Here is a 13,129-nt window from a genome sequence, read left to right on the forward strand (position 1 = left end):
GGCTAGAGCGAAGCAGAGGAGGACGAAGACAGATTCCTATCAAATTTATAAGTTTTCTATTCTGTAACCTCCCCTCTAAAGAATTATAACATTTATAAAACCACTCAAGTCTTGGCCAATCCCCCACAGTGGGTGTGAGCCAAAGTTGCAGGTGAACAAGAACAAGAACAGCCAGCCTAGCGAACAAGCGTTGTGTCTATTTCTCTCGTCATTACAATGGCGCAGTCGTCGAAACGCTTCGGCGAACCCCAGCTGTTAGCTTGAGGCAACGCGTCTTCCAGAGGAACGCCGTCACGCTTCCTCGCTGATGGAACCCGCAAGTAGACCACCGGGGCAAGCATCTATCCCACCACCAGCGGACGGCGTCCAGGCCTCCATTGTGGTTCCGGGGAACTACTTGTCCGGTGACGTGCTACTTCGCGGCAACTATGCGCACGGGCTCCTCTCGCCCAGGGACGGCGTACATGCTTCCTCGCCATCACCTGCCAATCTGTCGGCGCTTCAGGCACCGTCCGTGGACGGCGTCCAGGCCTCCTCGGCGGCTCAAGCCTCCTTCATCGATGCCGCAGTGCCAGTTCACGACAAGCCATCGCACGGGTACCGGTTACCTCGGAACGCGGTTGACGCTTCCAACGGCAAGGACCCCGGGAATGCCGTCCACGCTTCCCGCAGCGACAACGGCTTACTGAGTACTCCATCGGCACCCGAGCCGCTTAGGGGTGCTGTGCAAGCTCCCTCGGACAAGGGTCCCTCCTCTGTGAGTACGCTGATCGTGTCATACTCCTCGGACGTCACCACAGGCACCACGCGCGGATCGCCCGAGAGCGCCGCCGAGCTTTCCGCCACCATCGCGCGACTCCGAGTCACGGTGAACGCCTTGGCAGCGTCAATCTCCGTGCTGTGTGCTGCCGCCTTGCCAGCACTGCACTCGCTCAATGCCGCGTTGGCTGCCGCCGCCTCGCAAGACCATGAAGAGAGCTCACCCGAGAGCCGCAGAGAGCTGCGGTGTGCCCTCACGGAGCTCTCATACCAACTCGACTGGTTGGCGTCGTCATGCCCCGGAGTTTCGCCTACCGTAGCACCATCACCGGCTGCCTGCGAACTACCGGAATTCCGCGGCTTCCAAGACGACGCCGACAATTGGGTGGCCACCGTCAACGCTCTTGGAGCTCGCGAGGCGTGGACGGACCAACAGAAATGGTGCGTGGCCATTGACCGCCTTCGTGATGCTGCCAAAGCATGGCACAACTACGAAGGCGTGAAACAACAATCCTGGCATCAGTGGTGTGCAAGATTGACTACCGTTTTTCGACCACTTTTTCATGCGTGCGACCCCCTCCCTGCCGACCGAGCCTATGCCACACACGGGAGTTGCGAGGCACACCACCTCAATGATGCAGCTCGCGTGTCCACGAATCTGCCCTCCGTCGGTGATCGAGCTCACGTGGAACACCGCCTTGATGACCCATCGGTGCCCTCGAGACCCACGACAGAGAGCTTCTCTGGCTGCTCTACAAAAGACGTCGAAACCAGCTGCTGCACACCGCTGCTAGTCTCAGTCTCTGCGCCTGTATCCGACGCCATAACATCACTGAGGGAGGCCGAGAGCACTCCTAATTCAGAGCGGTTGGAGGAGCGGGCCTCAGATTCGATGTTGCTCGGACACGCGGAGATGTCGGCTCCTGCCGTTCTTGGCACGCCTCCAGTGAAGGCACCGGAAGAACCCATCGCTTCCATTGCCGTGCTCGACTACTCACTGGAGCCGCTTCCTCAGCTTCTAGAGCAGTCACCTACCCAAGGCGCACTCGATCGCCTTGTTGTACGGGAGACTAATAATATAGGAGTGGCCGTGTTAACAACAGATACCCATCGGGAAGCTCCCAAGACACGCCCATGTTTTCTTGGTGTGGAGGTAAAGCAAACCAGAAAACGTGAGCTCAAAAACAACAAGAAGCACCCTCACATGCTCACAGGAGACGTCCTGAAAGGGAAGGGCCCACAGCACATGACTGGAGACCTACAAGGCATGGAAAAAATGAAGTACAACGTGTCCAATATGCCACCGTTGAGCAAGAAGGTCATCCAAGACAAGCGCAAGAATGTTACGCCGTCGCTGCGTGGCCGAGGTCAACCGCCGCGACACAACCAATGCTGCCCCCCAGAATGTTCAGCAGCTAGCCAAGACAAGTCACCACGTACACAAGACCGACCGTCTAGGCACAGTCAATGCCGCCCGCCAGAGACAATTTCGGCAGTTTGGCAGTTTTAGTTTGCCAAGTATATTGAATTCCAAGATAGGTAACTATATACAGAAAGGAGGATAATTTTCAGCATCTTAGTCACCTGTGTAGTTCCAAGATTTTCATGTGAGTGGCAGCTGTCCTCGCGCATAGTTGCTTTGCAGTGCTCGTAAAGTAAATTGTGTGGCTGATGTGTCAGTGTGCACTGTTTTGTAACTTGGTAAAGGCATAACTTTACACTTCTTAGTATTTATTGCTGAATGAAGCTTCTTTAGAGGAGGTTATCGCCATGAACATTGTCAACTTTGTATGACATCATGGGCTTGATTTAATGCCGCAGGAACCACCATTATGTAAACCTTGGCAGGAGGGCTAATTGTACACATTTGATATTCATGGATGATTGAAACAGCTATTGGGCCCACATGGTGCTTTCATACGTAAAACTTCAGTTAGCTGTCTCAGTTTGCGTTATGGTTTAAAACACTTGACCTTAAATTTTGCATATTTTAAAGGGCATTGTGTATTGACAATCTGCATGAGTAGCATCAGAAAAGAAGTGGGTCACTGACCACAGTTTTAGGATACGGTCAGTGCCTTGCTTATTTTCTGATGATTTTTGCCCGACTAGGTGGTATTCATTCGAACCCTCAACTGTAATTTAGAACTGAGGCTAAAATGGTGCAACTAAAACAATACCAAGAAACAAATACCACAGAACAAGCACTAGCACAGTGCTTCTGGTGATAATTGATTCTTAGCATCCGTGTTTTTGTCACGCTGTACCAACTTCAGTTCTAAATCTGAACCAAGTAGCCATCATTGAGTTGTTACTCAACTGTAGATAGCAGTCTTTATTGAGCACATCAACTGGGTTATATTCAGGCTATGCCTCATACATATAAGTGGTCAGTAACAGTGCATCCACGTGAGAGTCTGAATCGGTCTTTTCTGCAATGGCACATCATGTGACTATGTGCAGCAGGTTCATGTCATCCATATGTCGTTCATCACCCTCACTGATGGGAAATGCCTAGTTATTTTTCATGTCTAGATTATGACTGTTACATGTTTCAGAGTTAGCCTTTGTCAGTCTGATAAGTGCGCTGTTTTTATACAGTGTTCTTTTTGTATATGCTGCATCACTTTTACCTGTAGACAAAAAGAGAACAGTCGTAACCGGCTGATTGCAGCTAACTCTTCCGCCTCATGTTTTTTTTGTTTATTTTACTTGTGGTGCCAGCTATAGAGGATAAAAATAACAAGCAAACTTGTAATCTATGGCCTCTGACATTACGACAGCATCCATTACCATAATTGTACCACATTCAAAGGTTTTTCATACGTAACGTCCTGCAATAGTGCATGAGCCAAGAAGCTATTGAACAGAGAATCACTGGAACAGTGGCATCAGTTGCATATTTTACTTGTTTGTAGCACACCTCACAATAGTTACTGTGGTACGTTTAATTAAAGCACATATAATTTACACACTTTACAGTGACTAAATGTTAATATTTAATAATATTCTTTACGCACTTTGCAATATCTACCTATCTACTATGCCTGTATTCTAACTGTTTTCCCGCCAACTTGGATCTGATGGGTAGAGCATCGGGCAGCTGTGCTGAGGGAACCGGATTCGAAACCAACCGTCGGAGTCACTTGGTATGCGCCACTGGGTATGTGTCGCTCTTCAATGGCAACAAAATAATTCTTTAAAACCTCCGTGGCGCTGGGCAGAACTTAAACCCTCATATATACAGTCGAATCTTGTTAAACGGAACCTCAAGTGTCCAGGAAAATGTGTTGTGATTAATTGGAGACGTGTGTTCTGAGGTGGAGCACTGTTCGACCTACACTCCCTTAACATTGTTACATATTTTAAGCGTAAAGAAACGTATGTATCAGCTAGATTGTGGTATGGATTTTGGTTGGCAGCCAGGATGGGCTAGGCCTTGCTAGATTTTTTTTTTTAATCAAGGAGGTGCCGGTGATGTACCTAAAAAAAACCACAACTCTTGCTGTTTCAGTTGGCAGTGCGATAGTACATAGTTGTTAACCCTTTGAGGGTCGAATTTTTTCGCGAAATGCAGTCCAGAAATGTGTAATTTTTTTATTTCTGAAATAAATTCTTCCGACTATTCTATTTCAGAAAAAAATTTGTCTAAAATTTTATTGCGTGACCGTAAAGTGACAAAAAAAATCATTTTTGTTGTTACATACACAAGGTTTATTCGTAGTAACGTCAGGCAAAATCCTAAAAAAAACTTATACAATTTTTTATAAATGAAAATTGTGCATTGTATTAAACAAAGCTCACAGATATACAAAAATAAGCGCATCAGAGTACTTTTCCGGTAAAAAATGTTCGCGCTCCCCAAAACAGGAAACGCAACCACAGCAGCGGCATTTGTGTAATTTAGCGCAGCACAGAAACAGATGTAATTGCGCCCATGGGAGCAATAAACGAGAGAGTCACAAGCGGTCACCCTTTGAGAGATTAGAAACCAGACAGCCATCAGCTTCGCAGGCGCGAGAAGCGATAACCACCCGAAGGACGAAACCGAAACCAGTTGCACCGCGTGCGTGCGTTCTGATGCGCAAGTAAAGCCGCCACGCTGCTTCAGAAAGCAATGAAGAAAAAAGAAAACAACGGAGAGACATCGGTGCATGAAAATAATTTCACGTATTCCTGAAGCGTAGCAGCACATTCCAAGCACGAGAAATGATGGGAAAAGGTGCGCGTTTTAACCGTACAGGCTATGCCGTGCATGTACGACGAAAACCCTTTGATGCCTTTTAGGTGATGCCGTACATGTACGGCGAAAACTCTCAAAAGGTTAAGGAGGGGTCTTTTGCATTGTTTAGATTGCATCCTGGACAGAAGACAAGGGCTTCAAGAATACGTTTACAATTGTTTGCTTTTCGGCAAATATCCCTTAGAGCTCGCTTCTGTGGTTTCATTTACACAGAAGTTGTTGTAAAGGTTTTGGTTCGGTGTAACGAGTTTTGTTATAGTAATTTCAATAGACCCTTTTCATATTCTGCAAGTGCACTTCCCTGCGCTGCATATTCACAAATTAAGGCGGCACCTGTCATGGTGGAAGTGTAAACGAGGTCCTCATTACACATGCTAGGGCTCGTCTATTATGCATGCTTATATCAACACAGCTGAGTGTACGCTTTCCGCATCATAGCACAGGCAAACTGCGTTTCAGCACGCCGTTTGCACTCGGTGACTAGCCACCATTAGTTGGGTAAACTGAATAGCAGGAAAGCTAGCTTTAGAATTATGAAAAGGGTCTATTAAGCAATTTCCGTTTACTGAGATTCTACTGTATTCACGCAATCTTGTCTGAATAATGTATTCACACATGCACCATGTGTAGAGACGTGGCACAGCATGTCCAGAGTCAAGTGCAAGAGAAGAACCCTAGTGCGTACACACTTCATACATGACTAGTTTCAGCAGTTGCTAATTGCTTTAACATTCATGTTTGTCGGGAAGTTAGGCTCCACTGGAATATTTTTGAGCTTTTAACAATGGTGTCATGTCTACCATTAGCAATTTATTCCACCCTACTCATCATACCTGCTTAGTACTGGATACCCATATGTGGCCCTTTCACCACTACATACACATCACATCATCATGCAGTAGTTTGAGTTTAATGTGCACAGCAAGGTTAATTGAGGTGTTGCTCAGCAACAGATTGGTTGATCCCGCTACTGCTGTATGGCACAAATCAAGTGGACGCCTTTGAGCCCGCTTGAAGTAGCACTCCCAGGTCTTGAAACTAACAGAATCCCATATGCACATAATAGAGAGCTCACGCATATCAAATCAAGCAAAATTAAAATGTGTTTTATTGAGACGTAATTATAGAGAATGCGTACAAAATACTTGGACCAATAGCTTACGTGGCCAGTAGCTGGTTCAATGTAGAAAGTACCTAAAGGTTAGCAACGATGTACAAGTCTGTCTACAAAGGAAACAGTGTTATAATTCACAAAATCGGAAGCATGCTGTGACTTAACTGTCGTGAGAAGGTAACTAGCTCCTTTGCGAGCCTTGTTACCTTGTTTGCACTGTTACCTTCCTTCCTTTCCTTGTCATTGCCCCAGTGGCTGGTCACGTTTGAGTGTCATTGTGCCGCGCTTCTTTTTTGTGACCCTTTGCAGGACGATGAACGAGGAGCAAGTGAAGCCCCGGTCGTTGCGTTTCACCTGGAGCATGAAGACGACGTCATCGCGGGATCCCGCCGAGATCATGCAGGAGATCCGCAAGGTCCTCGACAAGAACAACTGCGACTACGAACAGCGCGAGAAGTTCCTGCTGCTGTGCGTGCACGGTGATCCCAACACGGACTCTCTGGTCCAGTGGGAGATCAAGGTGTGCAAGCTGCCGCGGCTTTCGCTCAACGGGGTGCGCTTCAAGCGCATCTCGGGCACCTCCATCGGCTTCAAGAACATCGCCTCCAAGGTGGCCAACGAGCTCAAACTTTAAAGGACTACCGCCGTATGGTAGAAGACGAAGAAGAAAGCTCCGCTGCTGCCGCCTCCGCCGCTATGGGCACGGGGCCATGCGGGCCACCGCGGCGGTGGCGCTCAACTTGCCTCTCCGCCCCGAAACCCCGATGGCGCTTGCAACCTGCGGCAAGACATCCCGCTGCAACGATGACATCTAGGTGTACTTTGTGTGTGGGGGCTTGACCTGGCTCTGTTCCTGCTTGACATTTTCTTTTTTTTTTTTTTCCATTTGTGTTGCACTCGCAAGGAAGGGATTACGTGTAGCTTGTACCGTTTTTTTTTTTTCCCTACGTACGTGTTCAAGCTGTTCATCGGTGAGGGGTGGGGCAGGTTTTCATTGTGTCGTTAGCGTGGAGCAGCAGCGTGCCTTGAGGGCATGGCATCACCTCCAGCTTCGAAGCTTCAGTGGCTCTCGTCTTGCTTAGGCGGGCACAAATCGAAGCAGCATTGGAGCCCCTTTTGCCACGGAGCAGGGGACGCTGTCGGCTGCGCGTCTCCGATACAACGGCATACGTCACAAAGGGCAGGGCTACTGTCCCCTCCTTGTCGAGTGTCGCGCTAGCAGAGAGTACTGAACTGTGTTGAACTCCCCACCCTTCATGCCCCGCCTCCTCCCAAACTGACGACTCCCCTGCGTTAAAGGACTCGAGGCTGGGTGATGTGCGTGTAATTGTGTGCATGTCATGACTGAGGTTTGCATGTGTGTGTATATGCTTTTTTTTTTTAACTTAGGCCCACCCCATTTTTATTTCTTTCTCTGGGATGTGTGTGTACATAAGAAAGGAATGAGGTTGACGCAAGCATGACTGGTTGTTGTTTGTGATTTCGTAGTGGCAATTTCTGGCTCTTCTCCACGCACTCCAAACATTGCTGCTGGGAGCCTCACAGTTTGCACGCCACGCGAACTTGAGATGCAGGCCGTTTAAATACTAATGTTCAGGCCGCATTCGCAACAGGAATGCGGCAGCTGCTTGCCCAAGGTTCCCAGCACGCTCACCGCATCAGTGGTATTGACACCCTGAGGCTGGTGCAGCGGGTGTGACGCTGGCCATTACGCATTTCCGGTGTTCACATCTCTTTGGCCATCCAAGACATGTCTGGAACCATGGCAGCACTGCACAGCATGTTGAAAGGTTCATCGGAGATGCGTCTCTCGAGGGCCTGTCTCGCTCAACTTGAGGGCGCACTAGCCCGGAGAGCAACTTAAGATGGAAGGCCGTGAATTGCAGCATTCAGTAAACTAAGGTGAACAGATGATGTGCTGTCTTGTCGTCGTCAGGGCAGGGAGGGGAGCTACACTGCACGGGTGGGAATGCAAACTAGGGGAACTAAATGTCAGGTACAACTGTGCACTCGCACTTTAGCGGTTACTTATTTCACTGCGTGCGAAGGGCCCGTAATCGCGTCGCGACCGAAAACATTGGGCGCGCTCGCTTCATTGCCTCGTGCTAGCCTTTGTCTTCTTTTCAAGTACGCCAAGCAAGAAACGTGCATGCCGCGAGACTTCTGGCTTTTGCTTTTGGCCCAGCGAAAGCGCGTGCTTGGCTCCGTTTTGCATTTTTGTTGCCCATCTTACCGCACGGTTTGCGGAGATCCGCAGTGTCATTTCATAACGTCTTCATCGAGGTCATTGCATCTTGCCAGCATTGGCTCAGTGCGCAGTGCTGTTTTTCGAGACACGAAGTGGTAATTTGTGATAGGTGGGAACAAGTTACTGCTGCAAATGTGTAATTAGGAAACGAAGCTGCTGCGAAGCTCATTACAAGGGCACTGTGTGGCAGGCAGTATTGAGTTGTTCACTCCCAATCGAATGATTTGGGAAAAATTTTGCCTAGGTGACACGAAGCATCGTGGGACGCGGGGAAGGGGTTATACGTTTCGTTTCTAGGATGAACTTTACCGTAGGCACCGAGGGAACGCCGCCCATAGCTTCTACCTCGGCCGGCTTGTTTTCCGGCCAGAGGAAGCTGTCACTTTTGTTAGACGTTTACTTAGCTCAAGGAGTCCTATTCGTTTCTCCCACACTTCTTTTCGTTCGTCCTTGTGTATCAAATTGCGCCAGTTCAACGTGTCGATCGCTGTTAGCCGCCTTGTACATACGAGCAGCATTCTTTTTTTTTTTTCTCGGACGGCTCCTCCCTGTTGTAAATAAATAGCGGGCAACGAGGACTTCTCTTTCTGAGGGAAAGGGGGGAAACGAAACTGCATTTTTTTCGCTAGAGTGCAGTTACCACATTTGGTGGTGCGATGAGTCGACACAATTTATTTTCTCCCCCCTCTCCCCACACCGCCACACACACACACACACACACACCATTGTTTTAACGAGACATGGCGCTTCGTTTTTTTTTTTTTCTTATTCGGCTGCTGCACGAACTGGACTTGTTGTTTGGCTCTTTCTTGCGAGAGATACTTTGAGGCTCTGGTGGCAAACAAGATGAATGCGGGGTGTACATAGCTGCTGCCCTGTATGTGTTTCTTGGTGCGGCTGCCTTGACGAAGAGTTGACCAGTGCTAGCAGCTTTCCCTGCCTTTTTTTTTTCTTAATTTTTCAAGGAAATTGGTTATAACTAGTTCAGTGTAAATATCTGGAGCTTTCATAATTACACGAGTAAGTGCTAGGGAAGTTTCTAGTGTATAATTTATCTAAAAACAAATAAAGGGTCCTTCAAGTACCTGTCCTTTGTGTCTCTTGGCCTTCATATGTGTTCACTGACAAATCGTTTGCATGCATAGGTGTGTGTCTGCACTTTCCAAAGCAGTGAGTGGTTCCCTTCTACGAATATTGGGTTTCTTGACTGTAAATGTACAAAAAGGAATCGTTTCCGTATTTCACTATTATTTCTCTAAATAGTAAGAAAGCCATGCTCAAACCATGCATGCCGCACAGTTATAGGTAAGTAAAAGTGTCACTCGGGTGGCATATCTGCGAATGAGTATCGGGTTGAATCTTTCCTGAGGTTTGGTGAGTGCAGCGGTGATTAAAGCAGAGTAAAGGTTGGTGTTCATTATATACTGATGCAACATTCAGAGTGTTTTACATATTTAAACTCTCCCATGCCATGGACAGGCTAGGCTTGTCCGTGACTTTCTGGTAAAAGTGGCCAACAAAGCACTTGGCTCGTCGACAGTACTTTACCTTATTTCACGCTGCCTTGGATGGGTGGACTTCACATCAGTGTTTTGCCATGCACTGGCAGCACGCATCCTGTTAGGCGAAGAAAAAGCAAGCATGAGGGAGTTGGTGTGAAGGAATTAAGATGTGTAAGAAAAGTCCACAATAAAAACTTTGCCACTTTTTGGTGAAAATTCGGAATAACAACTGTTATCCCAAATTCCCACCACGTGGGGAATGTTAACGTGGTGGCACATGGATCTGCTTGCCTGGCTGCAATAATTGGAATAAGTTTGCCTCTGACAGGCACAGAAACTATAATTTTCCTTGGAGCTTTTCTGCCGCATGTCATACTTTTCAAAGCTGAATATCGACTTTTTACTTTTTTTTAGTAGTACATATCAAGTGCCGAAAAGAAGTTGCCCACAGGTTGGCGATTAAAATGCACTGCAGACGTTTAATCTAGAGAAGGTAAAGTTGATGTTCAGCATATATAGATCATTGATTTGCAAGCAGACTTTTGCAAAATGCATTGACTGATGCCGCTGATGCACAACCACAGGAACGCTCGCATTGTGGCACTTTCACATAAACTAAACTCACATTGGGGGTTCGAGTTGTGCGTATTGGATGTTTCATGGAGAGTAGCTCACTGACTGTAAATGCGAAACATTAAGGCAAAAGCCATATATGTCTCATTGGGTGGAAAATCTGGCGTGATCTCTAAACGGAACAAAAAGTACCACAAACCACAGAAAGTTTGGAAGCATTGCATTCTTGCAACACTAGAAGACGAAGGCCATGCTGCACTCTTGTGAGACAAGATGAGCTGCACTGAGCAGTATATGTTTTGCATTAAACTGAACACTTTGAACGCCTTATGCGAGCCGCTTTTCGTGTTGTGCATGTGTGTGCGACTTCCGATCATTGCGCCCATCGTGGTTGCGCATCCGCAGTTCGCTTTGGCATTGTACTCGTGCAGACGAAGCACGAGGAGCTACACTAGTTTCTTCCGCAGTGGACGACGCCGACTAGCGCCGCCGGCAACAAGTGCGCATTTGAGTGAGTGGATGGGGGTAGAGGGTTTGAAGGTGAGGAACAGGCGCTATTTCTGCAGTCCCAACAGGGGCTTTTTGTTAGTAAGCTATGGCAGTCCCGGAGGATAAAAAAAAAATTTAGCGGCTAGTTGCGAATTAGTTCAAGCCTTCTTGGGCCTTCACCAACCACATCTGTAACACCTAGGGTACGATGAATATTTCTGACCAAGTTGACCCACCGAATTTACTCGCTCTTTGGCTAACGAAATGGAAATGTCGGCTTGTATTGGCTTATGTTGGCGATCAACTGTCTTCATTTAATCTCGTTCAAAGCAGCAACACGAAACAGTGACAATGCGCGGTGACAGCGTGAGGGTGTTGTTCATGATCACAACTAGCTTTGCTCTTGCGTTATCAACGATATCATTTTTGTAAAGAAGCAATCATTTGAAAGATTTTTTTGCGGGAAGAGAGGGCACATGACCGAAGGCTTTGACGGTTTATGACAGGTAACTTGCGAACTAAACTTTGGCAAATCTTTTCATTTTTCCTCGACAGAAATATTAAGTAAAACAGGCCGCACCTGCTAAATACGTCTCCACTACACACGACCACTGACCTCGAAGCAACAGCCGCGCTTAGTGCTACCATTTCTCTATCATAGTACACCAAGTTTTTTTTTTACTTGGCCTCCGAAATTCGTAATTAAATTGGTTGATATTGCAGAGGCCATGCTTTGTGGTGCAATATTTTATAATTTGCTTACTTTTTTCGACTATAAAAAGCAAAGTGCTCAGAAAAGCGCAAGAATGTGGTTTTTCAACATATTCAGCAATAATAAGTGTATTTAAAAAATTCTGAATCAAAAACTTTGTTTTAACATTTGACCTAGAGAGGGCAGGGTACAAAATTCTACTTCAGTAAAAAGTAATTATTTTGGTGCTCTACGTGGTAACTGGCAGAGCCATAGAGTTTCCTTGTAGGAAACTCTATGGCTGTAAATGTTACTTTTATGTGGCGGAGTTGCTCATCTGTTTTCGAAACGCCGCTAGCAATCGTGCACTGCAGAGAAGCTGATGCGCAGGCCGCCGCCGCTGCAGCGAACCGGTTTGTATGTCTTGTATTGGCCTGGTGTGCGACCGATGGCGGCGCTGCGAACGGCGCCTGTATGACGTCAGAGCGGGGATTCGCGCGCTTTCGTCTGCTACGTAGGCCCAGCGCCGTGTTGAAACCATCGTTGTGGTAAATCTCAACAAAAAAAGCAGTTCAATTGGTTATCTTGCGTATGGTGGCTACTGACGCTGTTCGAACAACCGTGGGTCTGCTTTTAACGTTCATTTAGAACAACAACTCTTTGTTCTTTAGAACTGCGGCCGCTTGTCGCCGCGGCGAGTGCTGCGCAATGGTGAAGTACTGCTCTGTGCCTCAGTGTAGTTCGTCCACTCGTGAAAAAGGCGTTAGCTTTCACAACTACCCTAAGGACCTAAAGCTGAAGAAGAAGTGGATCGTCAAGCTCAGAATGGGAAAGCGCCCCACGCCTTCATCGACCGTGTGCAGCAAGCACTTCGCCGCGGACAGTGACTTCTGCTACCCACCGTACGCGCGACTCTTAGGTAAGCTTGAATACTTAAGGCGTTTATTGCACGCAGGCTATAAGCATAGGCGACTTACACCAGGTGTGGTGCCGTCCCACAACCTGCCGCGAAGGCCCCTAGACAAGGATACAACGACGCGGCCTCCGAATCGCCTCGAAGGAAAGCGCGCCTCGTGAGCTCAGCTGAGCGGCGCAGGATATCTGAGACTACGGCTGCATTTGGATGGCGTACATACGTATTTTACTTATGAAGGCAAGCGCGCGCCTAGCGGACTGCTTATCATAATGTCATAAGCGAAACCTGTTGCCGCTTTCACATTCTCTAAAAGTTTTCACCTGAGGCAGTGCAGACGCTTTTTTAAAAGCGGAGCTCTTTAAGCTTTTCGTTAGGCTGCGTGGCGTGAAACTGGACCCAGATTGCCTTTGCCACGTTAATCTCTATGGCCCTGTGCGTGGTATAATCAGCGATTAACTATTTGTTATATTCTAATACCCATGTGACGGCCCTGTGCGGTATTAATAGGAACTACGACGTAATATCGTTCTCACTGAACCAACATTACGGGACAAACTGCGATCATGGGCATCGGCAGGGGGGTGTGCAACAAGG

At 47.6% G+C, this 13,129-nt stretch overlaps 1 protein-coding gene and 1 long non-coding RNA gene across 7 annotated transcripts in view; one reads left to right on the forward strand and one right to left on the reverse strand.

Annotated features, from left to right (window-relative positions):
• LOC125760405 (uncharacterized) overlaps nt 1-7,282 on the reverse strand; it is a 62,579-nt gene extending 55,297 nt beyond the window's left edge. Inside the window, exon 1 of the long non-coding RNA XR_007417980.1 lies at nt 7,065-7,282. This is a non-coding gene — a long non-coding RNA (uncharacterized LOC125760405). The remainder of the gene's footprint in view (nt 1-7,064) is intronic.
• Nucleotides 1-9,454, forward strand: part of LOC119374220 (MAP/microtubule affinity-regulating kinase 3) — a 209,561-nt gene extending 200,107 nt beyond the window's left edge. For 4 of the 6 annotated variants that reach the window (XM_049420462.1, XM_049420467.1, XM_049420455.1 and 1 more), the window contains one exon: nt 6,426-9,454. In XM_049420462.1, coding sequence (XP_049276419.1) covers nt 6,426-6,750 — 325 coding nt within the window. In that variant the 3' untranslated portion in view covers nt 6,751-9,454. Of the gene's footprint in view, nt 1-3,850; nt 3,923-6,425 lie in introns of all 6 variants that reach the window. The other 2 variants (XM_049420461.1, XM_049420456.1) reach the window with 1 other exon arrangement.
• The last annotated feature ends 3,675 nt before the right edge of the window (nt 9,455-13,129 follow it).

The sequence above is a fragment of the Rhipicephalus sanguineus genome, chromosome 11 (genome assembly GCF_013339695.2).
Source record: "Rhipicephalus sanguineus isolate Rsan-2018 chromosome 11, BIME_Rsan_1.4, whole genome shotgun sequence".
NCBI classification, from domain to species: domain Eukaryota; kingdom Metazoa; phylum Arthropoda; class Arachnida; order Ixodida; family Ixodidae; genus Rhipicephalus; species Rhipicephalus sanguineus.